General features: G+C 46.0%; 2 protein-coding genes across 12 annotated transcripts in view; both read left to right on the forward strand.

Annotated features, from left to right (window-relative positions):
- The window catches only part of PCNT (pericentrin), a 99719-nt gene extending 95376 nt beyond the window's left edge, over nucleotides 1–4343 (forward strand). For 5 of the 9 annotated variants that reach the window (XM_072874040.1, XM_072874041.1, XM_072874042.1 and 2 more), the window contains 2 exons: nucleotides 698–825; nucleotides 3909–4341. In XM_072874040.1, the coding sequence (XP_072730141.1) occupies nucleotides 698–825; nucleotides 3909–3952 (172 nt within the window). In that variant the 3' untranslated portion in view covers nucleotides 3953–4341. Of the gene's footprint in view, nucleotides 1–697; nucleotides 826–3908 lie in introns of all 9 variants that reach the window. The other 4 variants (XM_072874048.1, XM_072874049.1, XM_072874047.1 and 1 more) reach the window with 3 other exon arrangements.
- A 5419-nt stretch (nucleotides 4344–9762) lies between these two features.
- DIP2A (disco interacting protein 2 homolog A) overlaps nucleotides 9763–17759 on the forward strand; it is a 131058-nt gene continuing 123061 nt past the window's right edge. For 2 of the 3 annotated variants that reach the window (XM_072874148.1, XM_072874150.1), the window contains exon 1: nucleotides 9874–10098. In XM_072874148.1, coding sequence (XP_072730249.1) covers nucleotides 10002–10098 — 97 coding nt within the window. In that variant the 5' untranslated portion in view covers nucleotides 9874–10001. Of the gene's footprint in view, nucleotides 9846–9873; nucleotides 10099–17759 lie in introns of those variants that run through there. The other variant, XM_072874149.1, reaches the window with a different exon arrangement.

Below are 17759 nucleotides of genomic sequence, written 5' to 3' on the forward strand. Positions count from 1 at the left end.
GACCGGTTACTCAGTGTGACTGGGCTAGTGGTAGCTCAAGTCTAATGTGGATCCGAGATGGGTTCAACGATGCCTGTTGCTGCTTTTGTTTCCTGGCAAAGCTATACAGAAGGAAGGGATGGATAGGAACTACCTCCCGCTAATCGAAAGGTGCAGGGGGAAGGAATAAATCCTAACTCCGGACAGAAGTGTGTCTGCACAGAGTGTCCTCTCCGACATGTATTTCTGCTAATATTTGAAAGTTATTATTAATGTCCAGAAAGGAAACACCATCTGAAGGGTCCCCTTTTTCAACCTTGTCCTTCAAGATAGCATTTTACCTGCTGAACAGGAGAGTACACACCTGGATGCAGCATGCTCCTCCTCCATCCTGCTCCGCAGAGTGGGTCTTTTCTCACTTGGCCATTTGGACTTGCCTCTGGCTGCACCTTTCTTGCCTGAAGGACTTTGTGTTGCATATCAGTAGAGAGAGATTCATAGATACTCCAGCTTTTATCAAACCATCCTTTCTTTTGACTCCCCTGTATACAAAGCTGCCCAGTCTATATCATTTTATATGTAACTTTTTGGTGGTGGTGGCTTTTACTGTTGTTCTAGTTTGCTTTGCACTGAATTACTGCCTATATGGATGTAACTTTATTATATTTATTTGAGAGTATAATGTGAGAAGAAGAGAATAATTTGTTTTCCTTTTAAGATTGCATCCATCCATAAGTTCAGCTTCAGAAAAGTCACTTGTGCCTACTCAGGATCCTGAACGATCTCTAACGGAATACATCCATCGCTTAGAGGTTATCCAGCAAAGGCTAGGGGGTGCGCAACCAGGTAAGAACAACCTTGTTACCCTTCACAGCTGCCAACAGTCTGGGCTGCTTTTTCCAGGGTTCTTCCTACATATTGCCTGTAACACTTAAAGCATGTAAGGAGCATCAGTTTAATGAATAATTATAATTGGGGGTGGGGGTCGGGGGGTGGAATTAAGTCAGTCTTTGAAATGAAACCTTTTTGTGAATTGTATCTAAAACTAGTCCAAGTGTGGCATTTCTCAAAATAAGTTCTTAGTGAAATTCTTCAGAGATAAGGCTGAATAATTTCATGTGATTTCTGCCCCCATCGCCTGTTATCAAGTCTAAATAAGCAAGTGTTGCAGTTTAAATGAAGTTGTGTATAGAGTTAATTTGCTTTAAAGTCAAAGAGAACCATTGTAATAGCTGAACAGGGCTTTCTCCACAGCACACTTCCCTTGTTTATCGCTTCCTTATATTCCATAGCAGATTAAAAAAAATTTGGAGGCTGGTAAAAGCAGCCATCTAGTTCTAAGATGGATCAAAGACCACACAAAGGATTGTAGTGGCACTTATCTTTGCTATTTAAAAAACTTCTACCTGATTTCTAGACTAAATTTAGTTTAATCTTCTAGTTACTCGCTCTTGTAACATCTTAGTTATAGCACAGAAATTCCTTGTCCCAAGGAAGAACTTACAAACTGTCATCATGTCATCCTCAAATCGTCTCCTATCAAGATATGATTAGATGTGTTTTCCAGTGTTTTGTTACTTTTGAGACTTAAGTGTAAACCTTCTCCAGTGTATTAGTATCTCTGGATTGTGAACAACAGAGCTGGACCTCCAGCTGCAGTGTCATTTGTGCTAGACCAAATACAGAGATCACTTGTTCCTTGTGCGTACATGTAAGCATCATGTGGCAGGGGCAGCCTCCTGCTGCCAACCTTCCCCACCGCAGGGCAGCAACGCAAATTAAACAGCAACATAATATTTACAGTATCCACACACACGCAGACAGAGCCTGCTCCCACAGCCCCTGCCACAGCTACGCCAGGGGAAGTCATGCTCCTGCACACCGACCCCAGCAGGCGATGGGGGGAGGGCACCCATGTTAGCTCAGGTCACTGATAGGGTTGGGATTGTGATGACCATTGTCCACACATAGCTTCATCCCAGGCCCAGGGAGAAGCACAAAGCTCCAGCTCTGCCTCCTGTGTGGGGGCTCCTGAGGAGCCTGCTGACAGCTATTCCTCCAGGGTCTTTGGAGCATCTTCCCCAAAGCTTGCTTCACCCATCCGGGTTTACGTTGCTAGTTTCCTGGTCTGAGCCCATATGGGCCACCAGGTCAGATAATGCCATTAATGCTTCATCCAGCCTTTACCCATTTCATCTGCTATTGCTGGTTCCTTCCCCGTGTTACTTCTGGCTGCTCATCCCCACAATCAGTTTACTTCATCATGCTACTTTTGGGTCACTATGGTCCCTGATCTCTAGGCAAGCACTGATTACTTCCCTCCACCAACCACCACCCTTGGCTCCCTATAACTTCAGCCAAAAGCTGGGAAGAGTACCAGGTAGGTATTTGGCTGCAGCACTATGGGAGGGCCACGTGGATTCCTTCACACGTTGCACGTACACCTTGCATATTTTTTTCACTAAGCATAACCATTGTCAACTGCTGGTTCCCAGGCAGACTTGCCTCCTGCAGTTGTCCTTCAGCCTTTGCCCAAAGATGTGTGGCATTATATTGGTTGTGCCGAGATGAGAAAAATATTTGACTGTATCCGGAAAATCTCTGCCAGTCACCAGTGCTCTTACCGCTGGCCACTCCTCTGGTCTTTATTGTCAGCAGATCATCTCTGTGGTGATTTTTATGGGAGAAGGGGTGGGGATTCAATCACTGATTGCAGCATTAGATAGTGACTCTTGGCCCTGCAGCCACTGCAGATGCTCATTCAAATTGCATCTACCGCACTGGCTCCCCAGCAGTACCAGCTTTGAACACTTAATCTACATTGCAGAGATGCCGTATTGTTCTCATTCAGTTGCCCCACAATTTCTAAAAGGCATTATTGTCACTACTGCTTTTGGAAAAATAATGATTCTTAAGTTAACTTCTGAGGCAAATTTTTTATTATTACATGTTGCATTCCTAACGCATCTTTAGTGTTAACTTCAAAAAATTAAACTTTAAAATTATGTGTTTCTCTAGAAAGAGAGGAATCTTGGCTTTGTCAGCATTCACAGGAGCCTGGTATAGCTGGACAACAGCTCTGGAGAAAGTCTAAAACATTGCCTGTTTTTCTGGCACTCTGAGTTGATCTAATTAAGAAAGTTTAAAAAACAAACAAACAAACAAGGCTAGCTTTGCTTACAAAGCCTAGTCTTGCTAATATCACTAAAGCCAGCAGCTACAGTGACACTTCCATATGGGAACTCTGGTGGTGTTCTCAGCAGGATTTTACCTAGAAACCTGAATGCCGTGCCTTTGTGGGGTTTTGGGTTTTTTTCTCCAAACACTGCAATTGTTTATGGCAGGTATAGATAGATAAACAAATGTTAGAATTGAAACCTGACAGCATTTCATAGAAATAAGGTATTTTGCTTTATGCTCAGTGTGGAATAAGTATTCCACAACTGGGACACCATTAACAGCAATTTTGTGGGGAGTATGTATCACTTTTGTAATTTTCATGTTACCAGAACGATGATGTCGGGAATTACAGAATGATGTTGCAGCCTTTAGAACAGTGCTGTGAGCAAAATGATTTCCCGGTTTCTAAAGAACTTTAAAACATCTCCTCAGCGACAAGACCTTGTCCAGTAACAGGACGCGTCTTGAATCATCGCAAGAGGGGTAGAGTTGAACTGAGCAACCCGGTTGCTGCACGCAAAGTAGGCCTGCAATTGAGCACTGGTCTTAGTGTGTGAGCATTCGCTTCGGCAGACGTGTGAGCTTTCAAATCTTGTTTTGTATTGTTCCTCGGTGGCTCATGAAAATGGTAATTGCTTTCAGTACAGCTCATATGAAGCACATTGAGGAAATTACATGCTGCTAACTGCACCCTGTTGCTTCATAACACAAGCGGTTTTCGAACATTCATTTGTTTTATTTAAATTTAGGACAAGTTCCAGGCCCACCTCGCCAGAGAAACATGAAAAAGTGATGAGAGCGCTTCCAAAATCTGTACTGCGAACCCCCCGAGTTATCGCTTCCTTCTGAGCTGGTCCATACTGAATGGAGGCACTTGCAATCTCTTCTGCAACTGAATAAAGGGCAGTGGTTTTGCATCAGATTTTTATATGACTCTTTTTATTATATTTTAGTACTTTTAGAGGAAATTACTTTTCACTAAGAACAATGTTTTACATTCTCATGTGAAATTACTACTAAGTTAACAGCTGAAAGTGTGCCTGCATCACTGTATTCTAAGTTGCAAAGAGTCTCTTTGGTGTTTATTTTTCTATAGTGTATAGCTGGATTCCTTGTAAAAAAAGTTATTAAAATGGCATTTTATTAGTGAATTCTTACATTGTATGGTTGTTTGTTTCCGCCTTACCTATTTACTTCTTTTGCTGTTCCTAAAGTTGTTTGGGTTTTAATATTTCTGTAGGATCATTCTGACTAACAGAACAGCTAAAAGACTCTCCCAGATATCAAAGATATGTGTAGCCTTCTGTGAATTTAGGGTTTGCTCTTCTGGTTTTACAATAAATAAGTCCTTCCTCCCTCCCTCAGTCCTTCTCGTCCCATTCCAGTTCAGCGTCAAGCCACCACTCCTCAAGCTCTTCTGTGACCGAGCTGTGCATGCATGATATACTTGGTCTGACTGGATTCATGCAATATAATGAATCTGTGCCTGCTCGGGAAGTCAAATAAACGTTAGATTTTCCTCCAGCGTGACCTTTGCCTATCAGACTGATCTTACCAGCCATGAACTTGACTCTGTATCAGAGCTGTCCTTCCAGTTTCCTCTCATGTTCCCTCTGGTGCAGTAGTGCATACGGGTACCTGGTTCTTCCCACTGCCACCGCAACTGAGCAGAGCTTTGGGGAGCAATTGCCTCGGTGTTCAACACACGGTATTTCCCTACAGTACAGGCTGTCTGCCCTTACTGCGCTGCGGGTGTGTCCTCTTTGGTGTGTCCCCTCCACCCAGCTCCAAGTGACAGCTTGGGCAGGTATCTTCTCTCATTGCCCTGTCACAACCAGCTACTAGTGTGCTGGGTTCTGATTTGAATACAGGTAATGGGCACTAGCCCACACAGGAGAAAACCCATGCTGGAACTAGTGAGCTAGAACCTTCTCTTGGAAGGTCCCATTACAAGTAGTCTGGAAACAGCTGAACGCAGCTGGCTGCACCCTTGCCTCTCCCTCAACTTCCCAGAGACTTGGAGAGAGTAGGCTGAAAAGGAGCTGCTTCTGACACTTGGCAAACTGGAGCATCTGTGTTACAGAAACGCTTCCATGTTTAAGAACTTGTTTCCAAAGTAGATTTGTTTCCAAAGTAGATTTGGATTAGACTAGCGTTTACAAATGGGAAAATAAACAGAGTCAATGCAGGAAAGTAGAAATGAAGTTCAGGCTAAAGTGCAAATAGATGGGCTAGAAGAGAAATAAGTAAAGCTTAAAAGCACTGAATTAGAAGGTTTTAACACAACTCTTGGACTGCTGGTGGTTATGTTTCCTGTTTAGTCTGGATCCTTTTAGCTTAATTTTCCTAATTCAAAAGGCTCATAACTTTTGTTTAAATGTATGCATTTTTGACAAAACCAACCAAACAAACCCCCTAAACTATATCTACCTCTAATATCAGTGAAACTCCTGATTGCAAATCCTAGCTCTGCCCTGCGCCTGGTGCTGTAGGTACCTTTCAGAGAGGTGTGTATGACATTGCTGGTCAGAGAAGAGAAGAGGCAGCATTCTGGTGGTGCACCCATTTCCAGTCATAATGTATCACAGGTGCAAAAATAATCCAAATATCATGCTGAATAAGACTTCTTTCTGTGATATTTACTTGTGGTATTTGTTGTTATGATATTTCACAGAAGCTGAGTGCTTCTTACGATAATTTAAGATTCATTCTTCTCTTTCTTTTTCTTTAGAAAAAGTATAGGCAGAATTGTAACACCAGAAGTATTTTAAGACTCTGGAAAGGTGAAATCTCTACCTTTGAAGCATACATGGTGTTTAACTTTGGGGTATCAGAAAAATCTCTTCTGGAGGCAGATTATTCTACTACAGCCTATTAAAAGATTTTTCTCTACAGCATATTTGACAATTGGATATTGGTGTTCGTCCAAGATTGATACACTTATTTAACTGCTTTTGCCCAATATTGGTCTTGGCAAGCCCTTGTTTATCTGTCAGGTAGATCACTGTTTAGTTCTCTGAAAAATAATGTGGGGTGTGTGTGTATATATGTACATATATACACTTGAAAAACAGAGGAGCCTGGCCTCCAAGAAGCTTGGTAGGACAAGAAGCTGGTACAAGTGGCAGGGGAGAGGAGCCGTTTGTGCTGATGGCCCGTCTGTGGGGGAAACGAGCGGTGCCAAGAGCCCTGTGCTGTGTGGGAGAAATGCTGTGGAGCTTTAGTACCAACCCTAGGTGAAGGAGGAGTCTCTACTGGAGGTACTGGACTGCCCCTGATACTCGTGGCTCCTCAAGAGGTGCTTCTGTCCCTGGGTGGATTGGAGCCTAGCTTGACGAAGCGCTGTACCTGCCAAGTTGGTGTATTTTTGTCGTTCAGCAGTGGGAGCAGCCAAGGCTGTATTCCTGAGTCACCAGCAGACACGGAGCACGGCCAGCAGGCAGGACACCGTGCAGTTCAGGCTCAGGAGACCGCAAAGCTGCTTTTGGGCAGCCCTGTGACTTTGGTGGTGGGTGCTCCTGCCGCGTCCGCTCTTGGTCTGGCTGCCCTTTGGGGAACCCTTTGCTGGGTTCCTTGGCTACTTGCTGGGCTGCCCGTTCCAGAGGCAAACGCGCTTGTGGGAGCTGGGAGCCACGTGGTGCTTTGCAGGCCACAGGTGACCTTTGGGAACTCACGCTGGATGCATTGCAGGTGGCATCCTGGCTCTTCTGCAGGAAACCAGTAACTTACTGCCTTTGGATGTTGGTTAAGACCTTTCCCAATGCCTGCTCTTACTCTTAGCAAGCTAGTGCTGTGCCACCGTGCTCATTCTTTAAACTTTTGAGAATTTTTATTTGGCTGGCTGAAGGTTATGTTACAAAAAAAAAGCGGCAATGCAGCTAGCCAGCTTTGGAAGTTAGCTTTGGGCTTCTCATCAGTATTGTTGTAACAGGTAAGAAACATGCTCTTAACTTGAGCAAAAAGGTGCTAGGTGATCCATATGGATCTGAAGGGCACCGCATGTGGGAGGATGCAAGCTGTGCTGCTCCAAGGGCTGACTCACACTCTGGTTCCACAGTCCCAGGTAACGGATCCGTGCACTGTCCTACACAGGGCTCAGGCCAGTGCACGCATGTGACCCAGCTTGTGCGATGTTATCCTGGCACACGTACAGAGTTTATTATCCTAGAGCAGCTATAGGAGAACCTCTTACCTGATTAGGGATAAATTTAAGAGGGCCATGAACCTGATTTGGTACAAAAGCTTGCCAAAAGTAACTTCACTTATCCAGAGTTCCAAACCAATTTGAACTGAGTAAGTTTATGCTGGATCAGTGACTGTAACATATTTCTTTTCAAAATATGATTCTAGGAGTCTTACCGCTAGATGTAGCATTCTGTCCAGCTGCACACGCTGAATGGTGTTGGTGTCCTTTTTGTTTAGCATAGCACAAGTTTATCTTCTGTTACAAATAATGTGCATTTCTAGACCAGAGTTCAAAACTGGCACTAAATCAACTCTGCGATTTCACACTTGCACATGAACTGCACTTCTCATGTTGGCCTTGTAAGCAGGAGGGCTATTAGAACTTAGGGCCTGTGCTCATAATGAGCCAGTAAGTAGTGACATCGCAAATCTAAATTAATGACTAATTTTAAAATCTGGCACTTTCAGGTGGACAATAAAAACCACCATTTAAAGGACAAAAGGTAAATTTTATGTGTGTGTATTTAGTTAGTTTCCCGGCATGCCCTGAAGGACAGTGGAAGCACGGTGGCAGAAATGTTTCTGCCCAGCGTGGGGTGGCAAAGCCGAGTTTTGAACAGCGTGGCTTTCCAAGTACTGGTGTGGTGCGTCTGTGCCCTCGGCAGGGCAGTCATACAGGATGCGCTCTCTTGTGACGTGTTGACCTCAGTCGTATGAGCAGAGAAATCAGAGGCTGAAGCATCTTGGGACCAGTAGGGAAAGGAGAGAGAGCAGGAGCAGAAGGAAGGGAAGGAGAAGCAAGGACTGGTTGTAGGTAACAGGAACAGAAAGTGGCTAATCCTGTAAGTAATTTTTTGGTAATCTTCCCTGAATGGGCATGAGTAGAGATTCTCCCACAGCTCCAGTGACCTGGAATATCTGCTAATGCAAATGTCTGCCTGTCTCACACTGAGCTATGCCATCGATCCACGTTTCACAGAATGCAAACATGGTGCTGGCAAACATGAATGCCATCCTATCTCTTGCTGCTTGGAGACTTGCAGCCCCAAACTGCTCCCTTGTTTGAAGGCTGTATTGTACTGTGGATGCTGGGGTGCTGTGTGATGTGAATCCACGCTAACCCATGTGAAACCCATGTGATTTTTTTATACCTGTCATGTACGTGCATGAGAACAGCATTCACATGATGGCTTCCTCAGCAGCGCGGTGTCCTGTTTTCAGAATAAACAAACTCTTCAGCCTCTGTCATTCTCCTGCCATCTCAGGAGCAGGGTCCACAGGGATACTAGGCGCGGTGCCACAGCCATGTTACTCTGCAGCACTGCACTCAGGAGGAGAAGGTGCAGAGAAAATGCTTACTTCGGATGCCTGGGAGGGCTGCATTGCCCCTGCCCCACATGTGATACCAACACAAATATGGTCACCCCAAAAGGGAGAGCTGTTTCTGACAGAAGTAGTTGTTGGTAGAAAACTTCTCGCCAGATTTCTTCCCTACTTTCTGGCTCCAGGAAAGTTATTGTTAGTGGCGGAGCAGTCCTTGTGGTCAAGACCACTGGCAAGGTCCTGGATTAGCTTTTGCACGAGTCTCTGGGAGGCTGCAGAAATGCCAGAGGAAGATCGCGCCTTGGTGTCCTGCCACGCGTTCACCCTGGAACCTGTGGCTAAACTGGGATGAGCCACTGCATCGATACAGGCTCCAAAACAAACATTTCCAGCTGGTCCCCGTAGTGCCGTTCAAAGGTGGTTGTCTTTAGAAAAGACACTTTTTTTTTAGTTTATGCAGGCCCAAGCACCACGTTACATCCAGGCTCTCGTGTTTCCACGTACTCACAGTGTAATTCTGCTCCATGACAATCTCCGTGCCCCCTCCTGGGAAACGCTGTGAGAAGGATGGGCCCCGGGGTCTCGGGCTCGGTCATTTTTCTTATTTTCTGCTGGGAGAAGTGGGGAGGGGAGACAGAGAAAGTACAGTTTCGGTATTTTCAGAAGGGGACACAGCACCAGCAGGCAGGGCAGGGGAAGGACAGCAGCTGGATGAGAGAGAGGGCGGGTCGTGCTGAGGCCCTTCCTAAGCGGTGGGACCAGGCCAGGGGGGCCGGGGGGGTCGGGGCCTTCCCCAGGCCCGGGGCTCCCTGCCCTCACCACCGGAGGGCGCACGCTCCTAGGGAGCTCTCGGTGGGGCCCTGGCGCTAACTGCTGAGGTGGGCCAGGCCCCGCGGGCTCCGGCTCCCCGCGGCAGGGCCGGGCGGGCGGGGCGGCGCGGGGCGCTCCCCTCAGCGGCGGCGCCTCGCCTCGCCCTGAAGCAGCCGCTTCCCGCCGCCAGGGGGCCCCTGCGCCCCCTCCCCGCCGCGGGGCGGCTCGCGCGAGGCGGCCTGGGAGAGGAGGGGAGCGCCCCGCCCCTCCCCTGGCGCCCGCCCCGCCCCGCCCCTCGCGCGCGGCACGCGTCCCCGGCTGCGGCAGCGGCTGCGTGGGGCGGCAGGGCCGGCGCGGCGCCTCCTCGCCCCGTCCCGTCCCGTCCCGTCCCGTCCCGTCCCGTCCCGTCCCGTCCCGTCCCGGGGCTGCCTCCCCTCCCCCCCGCCTCCTGCCCGCCCCCGGCCCCACCTGCGGCAGCGCTGGGCGGCGGCTCTGGCGGGGCCCGCTCGCTCCTCTCCCGCACCATGGCGGCGGAGCGCGGGGGCTGCTCCCTGGAGGCGGTGCCGCTGCCGCCCGAGGTGCGCGAGAGCCTGGCGGAGCTGGAGCTGGAGCTGTCGGAGGGTGAGGGCGGCCGGGGCCGGGGCCGGGGGGCCGGGGGCTGCGGTCGGGGCGGGGGGGGCCTCGGCCCGGCCGGCGCCGCGGCAGGAAGGCCGCGGGTCTCTTCCGCTGTCCGCCTGGGGCGGGGCGGGGGCCTGGTCCCTGCTGAGGCGCCTGGGGGGCGGCGGGAGCGTCGTCCGCCGGCTCCCCCCCCCCCCCGGGGCTCCCCTCCCGCCGCCAGCCCTCGGAGGGGAGCCGGGGTGGGGGGGCGCGTTCAGCAGGGAGCCGGGCTCGGGACTGCGAGGGCCTGCGCCCTTCGCGCCGGGACCCCTCTGGCCGGCAGCGGCTGATGAACCGCCGCGGGGGGAGGCGGCTCCAGCCGCCCCGCGTCCTCTGCCGCCGGCGCCTGGGGGGAAGCGGTGGTAGAGGCCCCTTCAGAGGCGTTTTGAGATGGCCGTGAGATGTTTTTCCGTTCAGTCTGAGCTGGCACTGAAGTGGTCAGTTAGTATGCAGCTGGATGCTCTGAAAATACCAGTTTGGGTTTGGTTTTTTTTTTATATTTACTCCTAACTGTAACTAAAATCTTAAACCTCTTGCTTGGCATCTCTCTGTAATTCCCAAAGTTTTTATGCTTTCTTGTACATGAAGTTTCAAGGCAGGAATATGGTGACATTCCCTCCACTTCTGTAGTTAACGAGCACTTGGTCAGAGGTGGCAAAGATGGAGCACCAGGCTGAGGTTCACTTTGGCAATATACTTAAGCCCATCTGTTGGTTTGCTGCCCCCAAAAGGTATGGCTCCTTTCCTTCCACCTCCAGGCTTGTGGTTGGTGGTAACAGTCCTTCTGTGGCCCCCGTGGGAATTATACTTGTTTTCTTGGTAGGATTGGGGGTTTTTTTTTGCATATTGGTTCCCTGGTGTGGCCCACCCTGCAGACAGGCAGGTGTAGGCACTTGGTGTGGGAGAGTGCACAAGGGGCGGAGGAGACCGAGGCAGCGTTTTCTGGGAGCAGTTAGTCACTGCATTTTCCCTAGCTGTGTTGTCAAGCTGCACCTTGGAATAGAGGAGCTAAGAACCTGTTAGTGCCATGGTCCCGGGGTAGGAGCATTCAATCTGCTCCCTAGATGTTGCAGTTTTCAGATCAGTATGTTCAGGTGGGCAAACCTGGGGTTATTTCACCTTCGTGTGCTGGCTGACGTATGTCGTGGTTTAGGAAATGATTCACAGATTGGCTGTCCTCGCCTCCAGCATGGAACCTTTGGTGCAGGAGGAAAGTATAGGGTTAGTAACTTTGTTCAAGTTTAGCCTGTCACTGCATGCCTGCCAGAGCGGTAGGAAGCAGTACCTGACACGTACTGTTGCTTGTGCAAGAGGAGTTCCTGTGACTTGTGAGCTGTGGTAGCGTGCAGCTGGTACCCACGTGCTCTCACACTGCGGCCACGCTTGGTGCAGCGGTTCTTGCGTGTGTGCCTGCTGGTGCTTGCCGATCAGCCAGGATATCCTGGGGTTGGCTCCTCTTTGTGTAGGCCCTGACTGTGTGTTTGTTTAACCATGGAATCTTTCTTTATGTATGGGTCTGCAGTGTGTTAAATCTGTAAAATGCCTGAAACGATTGTGAACTGTCTTAGTGCAGTGCATCTGATACTGAAATTTGTACTGCTGTACAGCTGCTGGATTAAGTGATTGGATAAAGTGATAATGTTAGCTCAAACTTCTTGACCGCTCTGAAGACTCAGTTTATGATCTTAGGCGCGATCTTTGATCTAAGGTGCGATTCCTTTTCTGCCTTGCCTAAACACCTTGAAAGTATTTGCGGGCAGTTGTTCTTCAACATCTGGTAATATGTTACGTGCTCGTGTTCTGCAATCACTTGAAGTTTGTATATGCTGCTTTTAATGGACCCCTCTGTCATTAATATTCAGAACTTGCTTCCTTGGAGAGGAAGGAATAGTGATCTAGGGTTAGATACTTGCATTTTAATCTATGTAAAGTGGATACGTATTTTGCATAGCACTCTACTTCTTCTCGAATAAGTAAATTGATACCTGTAGAGATTGTCAGTTATTTCCCTCTTTTCATGTGAGCGGATTCCAGCCCATAGTGGAAGGCTGCTGCTGACAACGACTTCCTCAAGTTTTCAGCAGCTGTTTTACTGTATGTATAGTGTTCTTCTGCTCTTCGTGTATGGATGTTGTAGCTGACCTCTGCCTTAACAAAGGCTTTCGTGTGCATGTGTGTAAAAACAGACGGACTGCAGGGAGATTTAATGGGGGATTTATGCTGAATATGCTATAAATTGGAGAAGGTCATACTTGGGAGGATGTTATCATAATCTGAGAGGAAGTGTGAAGGGAGGAAAAGGAAAGAAGAAACTTGAGAGCAAGCTCCTTTCTACTTTGTATGTGTACTTTAATTGAAATATGTATGCTATGTTGGGGCAGGAATAACATATGTTCTCTTTGATTACAGTATTTTCACCTATAGGTAAATCAGGAAGATGATTAAAAACGTCCTTTGGTTTTGCCCCAGGTTATCATAGTGAAAGCTGGGAAGAGTGTTTGCATTTAGATGTAGAGAGAAATGAAGACAGAGTACCTTGCTACTTTCTAAAGACAAGTCAGAATCCCAAATAAAGTGTTCAGCTTAGATGAATTTTGGATGGGGAGGGAACTCGAGCTCTTGTTACAATTCTGGTGACACGCGGTGTGATGGATCCTTCCAATTCTACAAGATCCTAATCTCTTGATTGACAATTCTTTGTATTCTTCATGTACTAGAAAAATAATCGTTGGGGGTAAAAAAGAAACCCTAGAACAATGCTGCTGTGTTGCTTTGTTGTATCAACACTGTAATTTCTTTCTTGCTGAAAAAAAATTAGTGAATCTTTTAGTGCAAACTAGGAGATCTGCTACAACCTTTTTGGGAGAGAAGGACAGTTTTGAGATGATGCTTGGAAGCTAAGCTGAATTGCAGCTGATTGAGCTGTAGACTAAGCTTTCTTACCTTAAGACGGTAAGATGCTGCAGCTTTCTGATGTAATGGAAAGATGTGGAGTTCCCTAATCAGCCTGGCAGGATCTTCTGTAAAAGCATGAAAGCGATGCTATGAAAGTCCAGTACTTTAGTTTTTTATTCGTCGCTATAAAATGTTTTTTTCTTCTGTGCTCTGAAAGAGAAGTAAGGTTATAAACCCCTCTTTTAAAAAAAAAAAAAATCCAATCTGAAGTGGAGATTTTGTAGGAAAGCCATCAATGTGCTCTTTTAAAGCCTGTACCTGTTTTATGACAGTGCATCATATGTTTGTGTATATTCTTATGTACCTAAATGTACTTGTACACTGCTTTTCATTAAGGTATGATAATTTTGAAGAGCAGGTCTCGTTTAGACACAAATGTTACTTGTGTAACTTGTCCATTCATGAAAACCACGTCTTATTTGAAAGCTGTGCCCGAAAACAACTTTTGACTGTTCTCTTGTGCAAAAGGCTCCTCATTTTTATCCTTTTCCTTTTCAGAGCTTTCCCAGCTTTTCTGCTACAGATTTTTCTATGGCACATAGCTATAATTTGCTGGCTTATGCAACAAGGTGCATGTTTTGGGTAAGAGAGAAAAGCTTGAGAGGTCATGAAACCCTTCCTCTGGCAGAAATAAATCTTGACGTTTAAAGACCTCTTTCTGAAGAGCGCTAGGCACTGCTCTTCCACCATTTGAGCAGCTTCACTTTTACTCTCCTAAGCCTAGGGGATGTGGAATTGGGTCATCTTTTGCTTCTTCCAGGTCATCTGTGCAGGAAGATGCCTCGCTTGTTCCTTTCTAATCCAAGGGCAATTTACGGAGGAGTAGAAGTAGTCAAAGATAAAACCATATTATACATAGCTATAGCAACGAGGACCATCCCACTGGTGTTAGCTTGTGTGGCTTTGTTTTCTAGAGTTGTTCGTGGTGGTAGTCCCCTCAGCTAGCAGTTCAGGGTCGTACAAGAACATACGACTACACGTGTTTCTTTTCTTGGAAATTTTTTGTACTTGTTGCTATGAGGTTCTGCTGAGCCTGGGCCATTTGGATGCATACCGTGTGATTTGCATTCAGTAAACGTTACATAAAAGTTGAGGAAAGAAAAATGTGGGTTTACAGACCTTCAGGTGTCTGATCAGCGTGCGAATATTACAATGCTTTTCCTCTTTTGTCTGAATTTCTGATCAGCTTTAAACGTTAAATATATGGATTTGGTTTTTCTTCTGTTTCCTAGGAGTTTGTAGGTCAGGCTTATTTTGGAACTGAGATGAAACTCTTAACAGGAATTACCTACTGTGAAGAGGCTGAAAATGTTTTTTTTCTAGTCCAAATCTATTCCATGACCCTACTGATTGCCAGATGGGAAATGCTCTTCTTGATGGCTTCTATCAAACAGGCTACAGAACTAGTCCTGAGATAGAAGTGTATTGTCACGTAGTTCACTGTCTTAATTAAAACTTGATTTTGCTGTTTATTTGGGGTGTTGTGTTTTTCATCTCCTAACACATCGCTGCAAAGTTTCTTCTGAGCCTGGTTAATTTTCAGTGGAAAGCATGGCGGTTTAGATGGAGCGTTCGATGCGCAGGTTGCTCTGATTCCCAAGGAGATGTTCACATCTGCCTGGGCAGAAGGCTCGCTCTCACATAATTATGACCCCAATTATTTATTTCCCATTTAAGAAAGGAAGAATTGGCATGTGTGACAAGGAAGCTTTGTCTGGTTTTGGTTTTTTTTTTGGCGAGTTTTGAGGTACTGCAGGTAGTGTAATGCATACAGCTGAGTGGAAGAAGGTGTCAGCTAAGAAGGGTTTCCTGAAAAAATTAAAGGCATTTAGTATTTGACATTTTTGGCTACTACAGATATTCCAGCTATACTCCAGCAAATACTTTTTGTAATAACTACTAGCCAGTATTAGCCCATACGAACAGTCTGGTTGGGTTTTTTAAAAAGAAATTGATAGCAGAATACTTTTTTTGGGCGGAACACCTTTCTTATAAAAAATAAAGGTAGCGGTCAGAGCTGAAAAGTTTAATTTAATTGCTTTTGTTACACTAGCAGTATCGATGTGCTATTAAAATACTGTAAGTGAAATCAGATGAGGAAGAGACGCACACACACACTTTAACCTGTTATCCTTATGATAAAGCATGGTATTTGAGTGTTAAGTTTTTCCTGGTCTTAAAGTGGTAGTTTTCTGTTACGGAAGTCTTCAAAAAGTATGGCTGCAGATTGCAGTTGTTTACCACTTCTGCTATCATTTTAATACTTGGAAATAAATATAATCTGAGGCTGTCAGTGAGAAGAACTGTTGGAATTGGGGAGACAGATGTTTGGTAAGTGGATCGTAGTCTGTGAAACTTGACCTGCAGCATCTTTGTTGCTTAATTTCTGGGCCTCTCCAACAGAAACTGTTAGCTGTGTGATAGTATGTGGGGTTTGCCAAATGCCCGTGGGGACTGAGTAAGTCTACAAAGCTTGTTCTCACATGTTACACCCGGCGCAGGGCTCGGGAAGCGACTGGCTGATGTCCTTCAGGCTAGCTTGTATCCATAGGTCCAGGTTGTGACTGAAATAGTCATGCAATGTTCGAAGGGAAGCAGGCTTCTGATTTATTTTTTAATTTATTTATTATAAAACAGTCTTGTGGCAAGGAGTGGTTGCCATTGCAAGCTTCATGGTTACTGTACACAAGGGATCCTTTAATTCTGGTCATGTAAGGTATCCAAAGAAGGGCTTTGAGGGCTCGTTGTTGGTGACTATGAGTTGATGGAACAAGGCTAGCTCTTTCTGCCAGCCCTGTCACGTACTATTGCAGTCTTTATGAATACTGGCTGCTTTAATGCTATATTGTACATAAGCCAACAAGTGGTAGACAACTCAAATGTGCCTTATATGGGTACAAGCATATTTGAATCTTTTCATCAAAATGTGCCTGTATTTAAACTGGTTTTGCTTTGACAGACTGTGATTGTAAAACTACGCAATGATGTAGCTAACATTACCTTCCTGAAATACTCAGAGAATCTAGTTATAATGGCTTGACCTTGTGGGAGTCCAGTGTTTGATTGGTGGGTCTCTAAGCTCGTTCTCAACTCACGTCATTCTTAGGTTTATGTTGTTTAATACATGTATTATGATTAGGGAGAGATTCATTTATTTAAGGAAGAGGGGGGCTTTTTGTAGCCTTTAACAGGTGGAGGATTTCATTTGCTGCTGTTTGAAATGGACACAGTGAATGTGTATATGGAGTTCCAGTTACAGCTGTCTTCGAGGATATCTTCTAGGAGATTAAAGCTGCTGGCTTCACTGTGGTAGGCCTTTGCTCCCAAACTGTGTTTTTGTTTATGTCCAAGCAGATTTCTTGCCTGCTGTGGAAAGCTGGTGAAGCTTTGGAGCTTCATGGGCAAAAGCTGTTACTGCTGGACGGAGCTGCTGTCCCAGCCTTTCCGTTTCGCTGATGGCATTGGGGGATGCAAAGTCACCTGCAGCCATTGCCAGGCTGGCTGTGAAGTAGCTGCCCAGCGGGTTGTCGTTGCTCTGTCTTGTCCCATTGCTTTGACTGGTCAGCTAGTCCAGGCCATTAAAGAACAGGCGCCATATGACTTTAGCTTTCTGAACCTGTGTTCTGGTCACAACTAAATTTTCTTTTAATAACAGCAGCAGCTGAAAACTAGATTGCTTTTAAAGCCCCCTTCTTTTCCACGTAAAACTTCCTGATTACGGTAGAAAACACAAATTAACTTGTCTAATAAGGTGATGGTTGGAATGAAAATTTTTTCCCTTACCAGTTATGACAACTTTAATGATACCGTTGCTATTAAACTGTAAAAAGGAAATAGCATCTTTACTTGGTATGATCAAGAATGGCGTTTTCTCTCCGAAAGTGGGTTCAGAATCTTCCTACTCTGCTTCAGGATAAGACTGAAGTTCATTTGAAGGCTACATGTCTGTTGACATAAAGACAGTCCAGCTGGGTGGCTGGTGGGTAGACAGCTGGTCTGCAGCATGCTTCCATCCATTGTGGTCCTTTCAGCCACAGCACGTTTTGAAGATTGGTCAAGCATTGAATCTTGCCCTGACCATGAACTAATTTGCTGCTAGAGTGGGAGAAGAAAGGAGAGGTGGAGGGGAGAGGCATTGCTATATAGGAGTGCTTCTGTTGAGCCAGGCTACTGGCACTGACATGACAGCAGCTGTTTTTCCTATACGTTTTTGTCCTCCTCCATTCTGTGCATCAGCCACGTTACTTTGTAAAGCTTGTGCTGGTTTACAACGGTGCAGTTGGGTCTGTTGCTGACAGTGGCTGTTAAGGTTGAGGTGTCCGGTCTAGAATGTGTGGGAGGTATGTTTCTAAACTGAGTGAGATGTTGTAATCGGGACCATTCCTGATGTTTCAGAGTTATCCCATCACATTAGTGTAATTGTAACAGTGACAACTGAGACTCTTGTTAGCTGTGTTTGTTGGATTACTACAGTGAAAACCAATTTTACACATTTTTCTACTGTCTTTTGTTTTACACACACCCCCCTTTAATTTTTTTTCAAGTGAAAAACCTATTCCTCAAAAAGGGGGCAGACCGTCACTTCTCATTCACCTGTGAGAATGCACTATAGTTGAGTTTATTATCCTTATGATGTCCTCAATAGAATTAATTCATAAACTAGGGATTTA

This window comes from Ciconia boyciana, chromosome 10 (assembly GCF_034638445.1).
Source record: "Ciconia boyciana chromosome 10, ASM3463844v1, whole genome shotgun sequence".
Classification (NCBI taxonomy): domain Eukaryota; kingdom Metazoa; phylum Chordata; class Aves; order Ciconiiformes; family Ciconiidae; genus Ciconia; species Ciconia boyciana.